Source organism: Molossus molossus, unplaced genomic scaffold (genome assembly GCF_014108415.1).
Source record: "Molossus molossus isolate mMolMol1 unplaced genomic scaffold, mMolMol1.p scaffold_m16_p_15, whole genome shotgun sequence".
In the NCBI taxonomy this organism is placed as follows: Eukaryota; Metazoa; Chordata; class Mammalia; order Chiroptera; family Molossidae; genus Molossus; species Molossus molossus.
The window spans coordinates 15,270,567-15,287,378 of record NW_023425350.1 but is presented as its reverse complement, the minus strand read 5'-3'; the positions used below and the strand labels follow the sequence as shown (position 1 = coordinate 15,287,378).

Below are 16,812 nucleotides of genomic sequence, written 5' to 3'. Positions count from 1 at the left end.
CTTCTGTTGCCGGGCGAGATGTTGCACATTCTTCATTGGATTTATTTCTAAATCTTTGATGACTTATGATACTTTTAAAACTTATTTGTCTGTTACTGATACATAGAAATACAGTGACTTTTATATCTTAATCTATGTCTAGCAGTCGTTCTGGACTCAAATATTAAATTTAGTAATTTATCCATAGAATCTTTTCTGTGTCTAATTTAACCATTTCTGAATAATCACAGTTATATTTCTTTATTTCCAATACTTATACCAATAATTACTGCCTATTTATATTGTTAGGACCCAAAGAATAATAGAAATGATAATAGTTGGCATTTCTTTTTTTTTTTAATCCTCACCTGAGGACATTTTTTTCCATTTTTTGTTCAGATAGAGTGGGAGGGAGAGAGAGGAAAAGTGAGAGAGAGAGAGAGAGAGAAACATTGATGTGAAAGGGACATATCGAGTGGCTGCCACCCGCATGACCCAACCAGGGCTGGAGACAAACTGCAATCGAGGTATGTGCCCTTAGTGGGAACCGAACTCAGTTCTCTCTGGACCACAGGCCAGTGCTCTAACCGCTGAGCCAAACCAGCCAGCACTCTTTTTCTTTTTTTTAAATTAAAAAACTTTTTTTTATTGATATTTAGAGAGAGGAAGGAAGAGAGAAAAAGAGAGAAACATTGATCAGTTGCCTCCCACATGTGTCCCAAGGGGGGATCGAACCCGAAACCTGGGTATGTGCACTGACCAGGCATCAAACATGCCACCTTCTGGTGTATGGGATGACGCACAAACCAACTGAACCACACTGGCCAGGGCGATAGTGAGCATTTTTATCTCATTGTCAATATCAGAGTAAAGGCTTTTAGCCTTTTACTATCAAGTAATTTGTTTGATGCAGTTTTTTGTAGATACCCTTAATCAGATTAAGGAATTTCCCTAATGTGTTTCTTCATTTCTAAAGATAACTTTCATTTAAAAAGTTGTCTTTTTGATAATGATTCTAAATTTAATTTGGTCAGAGAGCATGATTTATATTATTTTAATCCTTTGAGATTAAATTTAGCTTTATGACTCAGGATAAGGTCAGTTTCTTTTTATTTTTATTTATTTTTTATCCTCACCTGAGGACATTTTTGTATTTATCTTCAGATAGAGCAGGAGGGAGAGAGTGGGGAAGAGAGAGAGAGAAACATCGATGTGAGAGAGACACATCTACTGGTTGCCACTTAGACAACCCCAATTGGGGCCGGGGACGAACCATAACCAATGTACATGCCCTTAGCGGGAACCGAACCCAGGACTCTCTGGTATGCGGGCCATTGCTCTAATGGCTGAACCAAACTGACCAGGGCATGGTCAATTTTTATACATGTTTTGTGTTCTTGAAAATAAAGTATATTTCTAATCACTGGGGACAGTACTTCATGTAATGTTCATTATGCCTACTTTGTTAGCTGTAAAGTTTAATTTTCTGTCCGTACTTATTTTTTGTGCTCTTATTTACTAAAAGAGGTGTGTTACTATCTCCCCCAAAGCTTGAGAATTTGTATCTTTGACATTCAGTTAAATTTTGTATTATATATTTTTGAGGCTATTGTAGGGGAGGCAGTACTTTACCTCTACTCTCTTAGGGTTTCTGGTTGGGCCTGAGAATTAAATTGACATAAGACAGATTAGCAGGAGAAAATCATACAGAGTTTTACATGTACATGGAAGTCCCCATAGGAAAAAAGTGACTAGGTCTGAGTGCTTATATACTAGGTTGAACAAAAAGTAGCAATTGTGGAAAAGGAACTAGAACTATATATGGGGAGACTAAATGAAGATAAGAGTTATTTTAGCAAGTGTGTACAGATAAATCTTGGCCTCAATCTACTGTCTCTGGTGATTAGAATGTTTCTTTCCCTCTGGAATAGGAAAGGCATCTTTCATATGGGAATCTTATTTTCTGCTGTCAGGAAGAAAAGGTGGGGTAGATTGCCCTTTTTGGCCCCTGCTGTTCTTCTTTTTTTTTTTAATCCTCACCCGAGGATATTTTCCCAATGATTTTTATATAGAGTGGAAGGAAGGGAGTGGAGGAGAGAGAGAGAGAGAGAGAGAAACATTGATGTGAGAGAGATACATCCATTGGTTGCCTCCTGCACCACCCCAACCCGGGGCCAGGGATTGAACCTGTAACCCAGGTACATACCCTTGACAAGGAATTGAACGCGAGACCCTTTGGTCCTTGGGCTGATGCTCTTAACCGCTGAGCCAAACTGGTCAAGACACCCTTGCCATTTTTCAAGTGTCTTTAGCTTAAAAGAATCCTTATGCCAAAGTGGCATATTGGGGTGACATATTCTTCCACCCTTCACTGATCTATTAAATGGATTTTTGTTTTTGTTTTTTTTTATCCTCACCTGAGGACATTTTTTTTTTCCTCCATTTTTTGTTCAGATAGAATGGGAAGGAGAGAGAAAGAGAGAAACATTGATGTGAAAGGGACTCATTGAGTGGCTGCCACCCGCACGACCAACCAGGTCCGGGGACAAACTGCAACCAAGGTACATGCCCTTAGCGGGTTTCTCTGGACCGCATGCCTGGGTCTCTCTGGACCACAGGCCGACGCTCTAATTGCTGAGCCAAACTGGCCAGGGCTGATCTATTAAAATGTAAATAAATGTAAAGTTTGTATGTTTTTCTGATTAATTAAAACTTTAAATTGTTGACAGTTTATTTTTTTGTGTGTTTTAGTCCATCTTGTTGATATCTGGAACATGATTGAAGCCTTCCGAGATAATGGCCTTAATACACTGGACCATAGCACTGAGATCAGTGTGTCCCGCCTCGAAACTGTCATCTCATCCATTTACTACCAGCTGAACAAGCGCCTTCCTTCTACTCACCAAATCAGTGTGGAACAGTCCATCAGCCTCCTCCTTAACTTTATGATTGCTGCGTACGACAGGCTAGTACCTTACATGCTTACTTAATTTTAAGAATGTTTGTCCCTTAATCATTCTTCTTGCTAAGAGTTGTCAACTTAGAATCACAGTAAGAGGGGAAATTATTCAGTGTAAGTCCCTTCTAAAGACTGGGTCAATGCCAGAGTGATGTATTGTCCTGGGGCATGCCCCATGTTGAGCTCTGTAATGTTACGGAGAATCACACATTCGAGACATAGTATTTGGTTAAAGTATAGTTGCCTTAAAGTAGATGTTCTCTGTCTAGTGAAACAGAGCCAAGTTGTGAATTTGATTATGAGGGTTTCTATTTGACTTTTATTTTATTTTTTTAAATCCTCACCAGAGAATATTTTTTTATTTATGTTCATATAGAGTGGGAGGGAGGAAGACAGAGAGAGAGAGAGAGAGAGAGAGAGAAAGAGACAGAGAGAGAGAGAAAGAAAGAAACATCAGTGTGAGAGAGACACATTGACAGGTTGCTTCCCACACAACCTCGACCAGGACTGGGGACTGAACCGCAGCCGAGGTACATGCCCTTTACTGGAATCGAACCTGCAACTCTTTGGTCCACAGGTTGACACTTCAACTATTGAGCCAAACCTGCCAGGGCTCTATTTGACTTTAAAATTAACTTGTCTTTATTATGTAACAGCAAATGCCCTTGAACTGTAGTATCTTATTTTCTTTGTATTTATGTTCAGGGTCTTATTTTAATATTTTTTCAATGCAGAACATTTTCTTACAAAAAAGAAATCATAAATGATGGAAGCTGAGAGGTTAATGGTTGTAGTCCAGGAACCAAGAGTTCAGATTTCTGATTTGGAAAATTTCATTCTCTCTACTTCATTTTTCTCTTTGTAGACCTACTTTTTTGTTCATATATTTGTAGAATGCTGTTCGGTAAACTTTATAATATTGACGATTCTGTGAATTAATGATAAAACGATACAAATGTCAATGCCAATTTGTAACATAGGCACTCACTAATTTCACATTTTTGTAAGGTATTATCAAGTTAGATATTCTATTTATTTAAAAGAAAATTATTTAAAAACTTTGAAAATTTTTCTTTTTTGTGGTATATGCCCTTAGCGGGAACTCAACCCGGGACTCTCTGGTCCACAGGCTGACGCTCAACCACTGAGCCAAACTGGCCAGTGCTAAAGAACTTTGAATTCTTAAAACAAAGAGTGATATGAGACATAAGTCCCAAAATTCTAATGCCATTTTTTTTAGCAATTTAGATTAGCGAATCTGTAATTTTAATACTGTCCAAGGAATGACCCTTTTGAGCCAAAAACCTTAGTAAAAACCATTATTCTGTGTTGTGTAAGCAGCACCTTATCGTGACATTGACTTATTGAGTAAGTCAGTGGGTTGCACAACACACATTAATTCAAGAAACAGTATTTTCTTTTTCTTTTTTTTTTATCCTCACCCGAGGACATTTTTTCATTTTTTGTTCAGATAGAGTGGGAGGGAGAGAGAAGAAGAGAGAGAGAAACATTGATGTGAAAGGGACACATCGAGTGGCTGCCACCCACACGACCAACCAGGGCCAGGGACAAACTGCAACCGAGGTACGTGCCCTTAGCGGGAACCGAACCCAGGTCTCTCTGGACCGCAGGTCGACACTCTAACCGCTGAGCCAAATTGGCCAGGGCAAGAAACAGTATTTTTAAAGTCAGAAATAAAAGTCATCTTACTGAAATGGTAAAGCAGAGATTATAAACTTTTAATTCATGATTATATCAAATCAGTTAAATACTGTGGCTGTGGAAGGGAGGAAGAATGAAGAGCTAGCAAAAGGAGAATGGGAAAATCAAACTTAGGAGCAGAAGGTACAGAGGTATCTTGGACATATTCAGAGAAAGCAGAAGATTCCTTTAGGGTAAAGAGTTTTATGCATCTAATTTATGATGAATTTATATGAAAAAGTTCCTGTGTAATTTGGAAAAATGACTAGGAACTATTTTTAAATTTATTTTAGCAGTTTAATTTGGATGTATTTAAAAATTTCCATTGTTCCCTCTTTATGCTTAATGCTAAAAACAAAACAATATTTTTTAAAAAAAGTAAAAACCAGTTCATTTTAAATTCTGATTATGCTCAGCTAGCATATTATAGAATGGACATTGCTGAAAAAATAGTAGGTTACTATCTTCCTCATTAGTGTTTTGTGTTTTTTTTAATCCTCACCCAAGGTTATGTCTTTATTGATTTTAGAGAGAGCGGGAGAAGCATTGATGTGGAAACATCAATCAGTTGGCTCCCATACATGCCCCAAACCTGAAACCTACGTATGTACTCTGACTGGAAATGGAACCTGCATCCTTTTGGTGTACAGGGTGATGCTCCAGCCAATTGAGCCACCCCACCAGGGCTTATTAGTGATTTTTAAAACAAAACTAGAATTTTCTGGGAAGCAAACATTTCATGTGTTAGTACAATATTTACTAATATCCCTAATTGTTCTTAGGTTAATTCAAGATGAAGAGAAAAAGTCAGCCAAATAAAAATAGGGGAGTGCTAGTGCTGAATAGGAAGTTTTTATTGCCCTTAATAGTAGCACATTTTTATAAGAATTTTACTCTTATAGGGATCCTCTTTTAGGAAATTTTCAGGCAAAAATGAGCCAGGAGTTTTTTTGTTTGTTTTTAAAAAATTTGTATTTATTGATTTTTAGAAAGAGAGAGGAAGGGGGAGGGAGAGAGGGGGGGAAAGAGAGAGAGAAAGAGAAAGAATCATCAATTTGTTCCAGTTTTTTTAAAAAAATTGACTTTAGAAAGAGAGAGGAAAGGAGAGAGAAAAACATCATCTATTGCTCCACTTATTTATGCATTCATTGATTGATTCTTGTATGTGCCTTGACCGGGGATTGAACCCACAACCTTAGCGCATTGGGACTCTAACCAACCAAGCTACCCAGCCAGGAGTTTGGAATGTTTTAAAAAGGTGAAATACTAAGGGGAAAAACAGCTGCTCTGGTGGAAGAGAGGAGTGGAGCACACCTCCCTGCTGTATGCTGTTGTCCTGTAAATGTCATGATGTGATGTGTGATGTGACACCACCAAGACCTGTTCACTGAGCCCCACTCTAAGTGCTTGGTGGCAGAATTATTCAGGGAGCAGAAATGAGTGAATTTGAAGTTCACCTATTATTCTTCCCATCACTTACTCTTTATTTTCGGTCTTTTCTTTTCTCTTCTCCCAAGAGAAGTCATGCATTTGTGCTAATTTTCCAAGAGAAATCTTCATGTCAGGGTATATAGACCTGCAAAGGTTTTCTTTTTTTGTTTTGTTTTGTTTTGTTTTTTACCATTAGCTAGTAGTTCAGAAAATAAAATTTTTTTGCTTATTATTTTGGCCTTATTGTTTCCCTTTTATAATTTTTTTTTTTAAAGAAAGGACATGGGGAATACTTCTTCCAAGTGTGTTGCTTTTTGCTTGTCTTTGTTTTTCTCTGAAAGTGAGGTTACAGGTAGTAACAGAACTCTTCAGTCCATTCAGTACTCATTCCCACGTCCATCTGATTAAGACACTATTTTCATCATGTAACTTCTCACCTTGTAAACCTCAGAGTCTGTATGGTTTCTGAATGAAATTCGTACTCCTCAGTTTGAGCTAATGGTATCAATTCATAGTTCTCTGCTCACACCAAGCTCTAATTAAGCTACTTGAGGCACTTTTTAATCTTTCCAATATGATGTTCATTTTTCCCTCCATATATTTTGGTTGATCTCCTGTCTGTCCTCTCCACTCCTCCACCCCCTGCACTCAAGTTCTTACCTCTTTTGCAGACTTCCTTATTATTATCACCAACCCTATTTTCATCCCTTTGATAACTTATAGTTCTTGTTTGTATCATTATTTTGAATTTCAATTATGTAATGCTCTAAACTGCTTCATAAGTGTACAAATAAGACTGAAGGTTCTTGAGAGCAGAGATTCTACTTTATATATCTTTGATTTCTCAATAAATGCATTGCTGGATTTTTAATAGATATTTGTAAAGTTGAAATGAAAATTAGCAGGCAAAAAAGAAAAAAGAAAAAATTAGCAGGCAGATGCTAATTTTTGATTATGATAAAATTGAATATGATGTTTCATTGATTTTACTTCATTAAGCTATTTGAGATTTGCCAAATGGTTTCTTGATTTGTAGTTGATTATCACATAATCCATTCACTGTGAAGTTTTGTAAATTAAGATTAATTTGAAAAATATGAATTTTTGAAAAGCAAAAAGAGATGCTTATTACTTTTAGCTACATGTGATAATTGGACTGGTAATAGTGTTTCTAAAGTAGAAGTCTATTTTCATGAGAGGAGTACTAATTTATAGTTGGCAGCAGCCAGTTGTTTACTAAAGATGTAGAAACAGCTTGTTTTCTTAAGTAAGAAATACTCCCCATCATCTTGTTTTCAAAAATATTAATTTGAAGTAGCAAGCTCTTATTAGATAGTGCAAAGCTATAAATATCACCCAGATTAGGTGAGTTTAGATATAAATGGTATAGGCAGAATTTGAGACTTGACTCAACTGAAATGAGCAATTCCTATACAAAGGGCACAGGTGAGGATTGCAGAGGCTTCTGAAGGTCCCTACATGCATGTTCAAACACAGGTGTTTATTCAGGGTGACTCACTGTCTGCTTAGCCTGGCCTAGAGGTAATCATCATGTTTTCTCAGTTTTGGATAATAAGAACTCTTTTTAGAAGTCATGTGCATGGTTTATTGTCAGACTGTAAAATGATAGGTCTATGGAAATGAATCATGCAGAGATGTCTGAGAAAGAAAATCATTCTCTTTATTGAGGGAGAGTGCTCCTCAGAGCAATTCTGTTTGGGTAGGATAAAAATAACAAGTTTCCTTTCTCCTGTCATCTTCAACAAATATTACCTGTTTATCCTTTCATTTTAGTATCTTTATGTGGGGGTTATTCTTCACTCTTCACTGTGTTATATTTTAAATATTGACCTTCTAATCAACTCTGCAGCTATCACAGGCCAGATTTTAAGTGAGTCATGTTTTTGTGATGAGACCAAATCTTTCTCAAATCTTGCTCAAAGAGAATTAATTCTGGTATGAACCTGGGCTTTACTTTGGAATTACTGAAAACGTGGACTTGGTTGAGGTTATATATGCCATGGCCAGGGGCAGCTAATGCTTCAGTTTTAAATGTAACTTGGCCAGTGTATATGAATCAACTTCAGATATCTTGTGGGAAGGATTAAAAATTAGTTCTTTCAAGAAAAAAGAATTATTTAGGTAAAGGGCATAATCCTGGGGTCTTAGGCTGCTAAGTGACTATACTTTTTCTATGCCGCTCTAATGAAACAGAGTAAAAGCGACACTTACCTTTGCTTTGTCTGGGGGCAGTTTTAGGAAGAAAAGTGACTTAAGGGATTATAGCAAAAGAGTAAATGCTGAGAACAAGTAGTTGAAAGGAGGTAGCTAAGTGTTTTCTTTTTGGAGTGAAAAATACAAATAAAATGATTTGAAGAAGTAAGAATTGTGAGAATATTTCTTCAATAATTTTATTCGGATAATTATTTCTTATTTTTTTAATCCTCACCCAAGGATATTTTTCTGTTTTTCTTCAGATAAAGGGGGAGGGAGGGAGGGAGGGAGAGAGAGTGAGAGAGAAACATCAGTGTGAGAGAGACACATTGACTGGCTGCCCCCCACATGACCCCAACCAGGGCCGCGGACAAACTGCAACCAAGGTATGTGCCCTTGACTGGAATTGAACCTGTGACTCATTGGTCTGCAGGCTGACGTTCCGACTGCTGAGCCAAACTGGCCAGGGCAGGATGATTATTTCTTTAAAAAAAAAATTTTTTTTTTCTTTATTGATTTTTAGAGAGAGAGGAAGGGAGAAGGAGAGAGAGATAGAAATATCAATGAAAGAGAACATCGATTGGCTGCCTCCTGCATGCCCTCACTGGGGATTTGGCCTACAACTTGGGCATGTGCCCTGAACGGGTATTGAACTGGCGACCTCTTTGTGCATGGGTCGATGCTCAACCACTGAGCCACACTGGCTGAGCTGCTTTGATTTCTTTTTTTTTTATCCTCACCCGAGGACATTTTTCCATTTTTTGTTCAGATAGAGTTGTAGGGAGAGAGAGAGAGAAACATCGACATGAAAGGAACACATCAAGTGGTTGCCACCCACACGACCAACCAGGGTCAGGGACAAACTGCAACTGAGGTACGCGCCGTTAGCGGGAACTGAACCCGGGTCTCTCTGGACCGCAGGCCAGTGCTCTAACCGCAGAGCCAAACCGGCCAGTGCTGCTTTGATTTCTTTTTATCAGTATTTTGTAGTTTTCGTTTTATTGATCTTGAACATGTTTTTTTTTTTTGTTTGTCTTTGGTTTTTTTTGTTTTTGTTACAGATGTTTCTCCTTTTTCCCCCACTGACACCCTCTTCCCCCTTTCTTCTGGCCCCTTCCCCAGCTTTGTTGTCTATGTCCATTGGTTATGCATACATGCATATAAGTTTTGTGGTTAGTCTCTTTCCCCCCAACACCTCCTCTTTTGCGGTTTGTCAGTCTGTACCCTACCTTGAACGTGTTTTTTTTAAAAAAAACTTTATATTTATGTTTTTTTATATTTTTGGTGCTATTGTATTTTCTGTTACCTTTTGCTAGTTTGTAGAAATAAAGTTGAATTTTGTATGTTGACGTTATATTCTGCAGCATTGCTAAAATCCCTTATTCTAGTGTTCTTTGTAGGATCTATAGATTTTTTTTGGTAAGTTCTTGGGATTTTCTACATAGAATATCATATTGTCTGTAGCAGACATAGTTTTATTTTTTAACTTGTTACAGTTTTATTTTTAACTTTTCAATCTGTATGCCTTTTATTTCTCTTTCTTGCCTTATTGTACCAGCTAGATTCTCCAGTGTGATGTTGACTACTAATGCTGAGAACAGTTATCCTTGATTTGTTCTTGATCTTTGGGGAAAAGCACTTAGTCTTTCATCATTAAGCATGATGTTAGCATTTATTATTTTTTTAAGATGCTCATTATCAGATTGAGGAAGTTCCCCTATCTTCCTAGTTTTCTGAGAGTATTTATCAGGAATGGATATTGAATTTTTTTATCTGCATCTATTCAGGTAATCATATGGCTTTTCTCTTTTAGTATGTTAATATGGTGAATTATATTAATTGACTTTCAAATGTCAAACCAATGTTAACATTTCTGGAATAAGGCCCCCTGGCTTGTGATTCTTTTTCTTTTCTATATATTGTAATATTTGATTTGCTTACATTTTGTTGAAGAGTTCCATGTCTAAATTAATGAGGGATACCAACTTGTTATCTTTTGTTGTAATGTTTTTATGTGTTTTTGGTATCAAAATAATGCTGGCCTTATAAAAGAATTGTGAATTGTTTTCTCCTTTTTTACTCCCTGGAAGAATTAGTGTAGAAATGGAATTATTTCTTCTTTAACGGTGTAGAATTTGCCAGTACAGCCTTCTGAATGAGGAACATTCTTTTTTTGGAAGGCTTAAATATACAGATTCAGTTTTTATAATGGATATGGGCCTATTCTGTTATATGTTTCTTCTTGAGTGAACTTCAGTAGTTTGTGTTTTTTTTCAGGGAGTAATGTTTTGTTGTTAATCCTCACCCAAGGATACTTTTCTTTCTTTTTTTTTTAAATAGAGTGGAAGGGAGGGAAGGAGAGAGAGAGAAACATTGATGTGTGACACATTGGTTGGTTGCCTTCTTAATGACCTCAACCAGGGCTGGGGATCGAACCTGCAACCCAGATACATGCCCTTGACTGGGAATTGAACCGTTGACCCTTTGGTCTGTGGGCCGATGCTCTAACCGCTCAGCCAAACCGGTCGGGGCTCAGGGAGTATTTTATCTGTCCAGTTTATCCAAGTTGTTGAATTTATGGACATACAGTTTTTGCATTGTTTCCTTATTTTTTCTGTAATGTCTATATAGAACTTGTGGTGATACCTCATTTTTCATTCTCGATATTGGTAATTTGTGACTTTTCTCTTTTTTCTTAGTCAATCTGGGGAGAGATTTATCAACATTATTGATTTATTCAAAGAACCAGCTTTTGGTTTAATTAATTTTCCTGTTTTCTGTTTTCAATTTTATTGGTTTCTGCTCTTACTCATTTTTTCCCTTTGCTTGTTTTGGATTTAATTTGCTGTTCTTTTTCTAGTGTCTTAAGTTGGAAGCTTAGATTATGACTTGAGCATAAGCATGCTCTTTTCTGGCATAAGCATGTTTACTGTTTGGAAAGTGAAAAGTGACCACTTTCTCATTGCTTTTCTTTGGCTTCCTGCATTCCACGCTGGAGACAACCAGTGTTACTTTTTCAGTATCCTTTCACAGATAGTTTATATGTATGCAAACAAATACGTTTATATGTATGCAAATACAGATGCTCCTTGACTTATGATGGGGTTACGTTCTGATAAACTCATTGTAAATTGAAAATATCCTAAGTTGAGCCCTGGCTGGTTTGGCTCTGCAGTTAGAATGTCAGCCTGTGAACCAATAGGTCATGGGTTCGATTTCCAGCCAAGGGCATATACCTGGGTTGCTGGTAGGATCCCTGGCCCCTGTCGGGGTCATGCAGGAGGCAACCAACCAATGTGTCTTTCTCACGTTGATGTTTCTCTTTCTGTATCTCCCCTCTCCCCCACTGTATCTGGAAATTAATGGAAAAAATATCCTTGGGTGAGGATTAACAACAACAACAAAAAAAAAAACAAAATGAAAATATTTTAAGTTGAAATGCATTTAATACTACATGGTAGTAGAGTACCAGTTGTGTGTACCCTTGTGATCACGTGGCTGACTAGCAGCTTGTGGCTCACAGCCCTGTTTAGCATCACGGGAGAATATCATGCTGCATGTTACTAGCCCAGGAAAAATTCAAAATTTGACATATGATTTCTACTGAATGTGTATTGTTTTGCACCCTCATAAAGTTGAAAATTTATAAGTTGAACCATCAGAAGTTGGGGACTATCTGTTCATGAGAATATTTTTGTTTTCTCCTTTTTAAAATAATTAAAATAATTGCTAGACTGCATTCTAACAATTATTTTGTTCCATGCCTTGCTTTTTTTTTTTTTTTAAATAGTAAACTATCTTAGATATATTCTTTATCTTTCACATATTATTTTTCTTTTCTTTTTTTATGATACTTGCCAGTCTTCTATTAGCGGACATCTAAGGATAGGGCCTGGACCTTAGTAATTTTACTTTTTTTTCTTTATTGATTTTAGAGTGAGAGTAAGGGAGAGGGAAAGAGAGATAGAAACATCAGTGAGAGAGAACATTGATTTGCCACTTCCTGCATGCCCCCCACTGGGGATTGGGCCCACAACCTGGGCATGTGCCCTGAACAGGAATCAAACCGATGACCTCTTGGTGCATGGGTCGATGCTCAACCACTGAGCCACACTGGCTGGGCTGGACCTTGGTATTTTTAATGTTTTTATTCTTTTTTTTTTTTAATCCTCACCTGAGGATATTTTTCTGTTTATCTTCAGATAAAGTGGGGTGGGGAGAGAGAAAGAGAGAAGAGGCAGGGGAGAGATCAGTTTGCTATTCCACTTATTTATGGATTCATTGATTGGTTCTTTTATGTTCCCTGACCTGGGATCAAATCTGCAACCTTGATATATAGGGATGAAGCTCTAACCATCTGAGCTACCTGGCCAGAGCTTGAGTGTCTTTTAACCTGTTGGTTTCCCCTTCATTATTTTTCCCTTAAACCATTAGCTCTGTCCGTAATGGTAACCTTCATTTTCTCAGGATTCATTTTTTTTTTTTTTTTTTTTTATCCTCACCCGAGAACACTTTTTCCCATTTTTTGCGCAGATAGAGTGGGAGGGAGAGAGAGGAAGAAAGAGAGAGAGAGAGAGAGAAACATCGACGTGAAAGGGACACATCGAGTGGCTGCCACCCGCACGACCAACCAGGGCCGGGGACAAACTGCAACCGAGGTACATGCCCTTAGCGGGAACCGAACCTGGGTCTCTCCGGACCGCAGGTCGATGCTCTAACCGCTGAGCAAACCGGCCAGGGCCAGAATTCATTTTTTTGAAACAGTTGCTATTGAGAAATAGAAAACAACTCTAGAAAATTAAGTACAGTTTAAAATGAATTGTTGTAAAGCAAATATAAGTACTACAGAGGCCAAGAAATAGAATGTTGTCAGCACCCCAGAAGCTCCTTTTTGTGTTACGACCTTTTCTCTTCTCCCAGATGTAATCAGTAACCTGATTTTTAGGGAAATCTCTTCTAAGATTAATTTTTACTTATGGAATTTCCTGGATATTCTTGCATCATGAGATCTGTATCTGCAAAAAATGTTTTGAGCATGTTTACCTTAAGAAATGTCATTAACTATGTAGCAAGGCTTGACTCCTGTTTGTGAGCACTTCATTCCTATTCTGATGATCATCAGGCATGTTTCCTCTCACTCTGGACTTCAGGAATGTTTTCTTCTGTTGCTTCATCTTTCTGGACCACTTTACTTCAGGGTAGAAGCTGCATCCCTCTGAGTTCTTTTTGTAAGCAGTAGAAACCATCTCTGGCTAATTTATTAAAAGGGTGTGGATCATACTGAAGACTCTCTGAGACTGTTGGGACAGTATAGACTTGAAGACCACACTGCCAAGAACAAAGCTCAAAGTCACACAAAATGGTCTCACAAAGCACTCTGCCACCAATTTGAGCACAGATATTGCTGCTTGTGCTCCAAATGCCACTTATACTGGGCTGCAGGTGCTACCACCAGAATCTCTGTCTCTTCTGCCTCAGGACACTGGATGTAACTGCTCCAGTAGCTGCCACTCCTCCAGGTGGACTCTTTGGAGTTCCATCTTCTAAAAGATGACAGTTTTCTATTTGAAGTGTAGGGTGGTCCATCTTACTGGTGGAGCTTGTGTCACGTGCCCATGTCTGAGTTTTGAAGAAAGATGAGAAAAAAGATACCTAAGTTTTTGTTTGTTTTTCTGCTTTAATATTTTGTTAGTGGGAAGAGAACTTGTTACATAAGGTAGGGGCTGCTTAAATGTAGACTCAACATTTGAAGGGCTGTTGACCAAAAGGAAATGTCCACTGTAAAAGTTCTCAATCAGTTTTAGAAACCCATTAATTTTAACATAATTGATGCTCTCTATAGCCACTGGTGTTGCTCATATAATGCAGTGGATATTTGACATAGGAATATTCCTTATCATTTCCAGGTGCCATATTGCCAGGTACTAAGAGAGGAGGATAATATCTGTATTTCTGAAGAACCATATATTTTAAAAAAACCCACCCTAATTTTAACTAGTTGTATAGATTTCTATTTTATTTTATAAATAAACTTAATGAGATGTGATAGTTAAAAATCAGACTAACATTGGTATTTCATGGTGATGTTTTCTCTGAGGACCTTCTAGCTTATAGATCATTTGCCTTTCTTTCGGGTGTGATCTTACTGTATGCAAAGGTTTGGAAAATGGGAGACACTTAGTAAATATAATAGGACCATTAGTAAATATAAATAGGATGACACTTGCTTTTTAAAACTAAGATAATGTAGTTTTCATTTTTGCAAAGGTATTTTACTAAGTTACTATGAAACTTTGTAAGCACAAGCTATATAAAACCAGCATGTAATGACTTTAAAAACTGGCTGGTGGCCCTGGCCGGTTTTGCTCAGTGGTTAGAGCATTGGCCCGCGGACCGGAGAGTCCCGGGTTTTGTTCCTGCTAAGAGCATGTACCTTGGTTGCGGTTGGTCCCTGGCCCCGGTTGGGGTTGTGCAGGTGGCAGCCAGTCGATGTGTCTCTCTCTCTTTCTCTTCCTCTCTTTCTCCCTCCCGCTCTATCTGAAGATGAATGCAAAAATGTCCTCAGGTGAGGATTAAAAAAATATAATAAACAAACAAACAAACAAACATGACTGGTGGAGCTCTGGCCGGTGTGAGTGTGGCTCAGTTGATTGGGCATCATCCCATGCACTGAGAGGTTGCCAGTTTGATTCCCAGTTGTGCACATGCCCCGGTTGTGGGCTCAATTCCTGGTAGGGGAGGCAGCCAATCTATGTTTCTCTCTCGCATTGATGTGTATCCCCCCCCCCTCCCATTTTCCTTCCTCTCTAAAAATAAATAGAAAAAAATCTTAACAACAACAACAACAACAAACCGGCTAATGGAGTTTTCGTCTTCTGTGAAGCCAGGGCATAGTTGATTGGGTGGAGTGAGGGACTTGTTGGGTCAGGGGCCTTGCTAATACTGTCTTGGCTCTACAGGTGCTGTACAGCAGTTACTTTGGGTAAGTCATCTGTGTTCTACATTTCATTTTTCCAATTCCTAAAAAAGAATTATTAGTGATACTTCCCCTTCACTTTTCTCATAGTTGTGGTATGATGGGAAGATCTGAGACAAATAGGATTGACCTTCTTAAAATAAACACATGGGAAAATAAAGGTTGTCACAGTAAAAACAAAGATGAATGTACTATAAAGTCTTTATAGCACTGTGCACCCTGTTGGTTTACTACATAACAATAAACTATTGTTATAATATCCTGATGGATGGACATATTTCTGGATTAGTATTCAAAACAAGTGGTACCTCAGTTGTAAAGACTTAAAAAAACACTGCAGCTGTGGATTTAATGGGCTAATTGATAGAAAATTTACTTCTGGTTCATCCATTTGGCCTCAGCCACACAGCCAGTAAAAATTGCTTTACAGAATGTTTACAAAACTAGCCCAGGCTGGTTTGACTCGGCGGTTAGAATGGCGGCCTGCAGACCAGAGTCTCGGGTTTGATTTCAGTCAGGGGTATGTTCCTCGCTTGCGATTCATTTCCCGGCCCTGGTTGGGGTCATGCAGGGGGCAGTCAGTCGATGTGTCTCTCTCACATTGATGTTTCTCTTTCACTCCCTCCCTCCTTCTCTATGTGAAGATAAATGGAAAAATATCCTCAGGTGTGGATTTTTAAAAAAGAATATTTACAAAACTAATTTCCCAGTAATTTGGGTTAGTTTTAGCACTTGTCACCTAGTGTAGATGAAGCCTTAATGCTACAAAGGAAAAAAAAAGTCGAAGGTTTCTAAAAATCCAAAGTAATGTGGCAGAAAAGGGTAAGGATTAAGTTACTGGTTGCTCGATGTTTAGTAATACATTTTATTGTTTTTGTGGTTCCAGATAGTAATTATTTCTAATGTTTCTTTTGTAGTGAGGGCCGAGGCAAGATGACAGTATTTTCAGTTAAAGCTATGTTAGCAACCATGTGTGGTGGGAAAATGCTGGACAAATTGAGATGTAAGTATTTCCATATTATTTGAAAGATTTTATTTTCAAATTAGGACTTTTAAACAATTTTAAGTTAGTGTTTTCAGAATTTTGGATGATGTTATATTGAACTTTTTTGGTTTCTTATACATCAGCCACGTGATTCAGAGTATGTAAATTATGCCACCTACTGTTCAGATAGAAAAGTTAGTTGAATTAATTTGTTTAGTGTTTTTGTTGGTTTGTTTTGTGTAAAGCAAGAGAATTGAGGAGATTCAGAACAGTGATGTTGACATTTAAAAACTTCCTTTAAAAATGTTTTCCATATTATTAAAAAGTCTTGTGTTTGAAGATGATTATGTTGATTGCTTTTAGTTAGAAAATAAATTTGATTACTTTTACCAGAATTGGTCACGGTTAGCCCTTTTCTTAATAACTCTGAGCTTCATCAGGGGGTATTTGCTGTGATTAAACTGTTTCTTAGCACCTTGGAGTCAAGCATTATTTAGAAATTGATAGCATGTTTTTTTTTCAGTTATCTTTCCTAATTTTTCTTACTATTGGCCATTTTGGCATTTA

At 37.7% G+C, this 16,812-nt stretch overlaps 1 protein-coding gene across 4 annotated transcripts in view; it reads left to right on the top strand.

Moving 5' to 3' along the window:
- Positions 1-16,812, top strand: part of DTNB (dystrobrevin beta) — a 236,698-nt gene that overhangs the window by 44,749 nt on the left and 175,137 nt on the right. For all 4 annotated transcript variants that reach the window (XM_036262917.1, XM_036262916.1, XM_036262918.1 and 1 more), the window contains 2 exons: positions 2,731-2,944; positions 16,178-16,263. In XM_036262917.1, the coding sequence (XP_036118810.1) occupies positions 2,731-2,944; positions 16,178-16,263 (300 nt within the window). The remainder of the gene's footprint in view (positions 1-2,730; positions 2,945-16,177; positions 16,264-16,812) is intronic.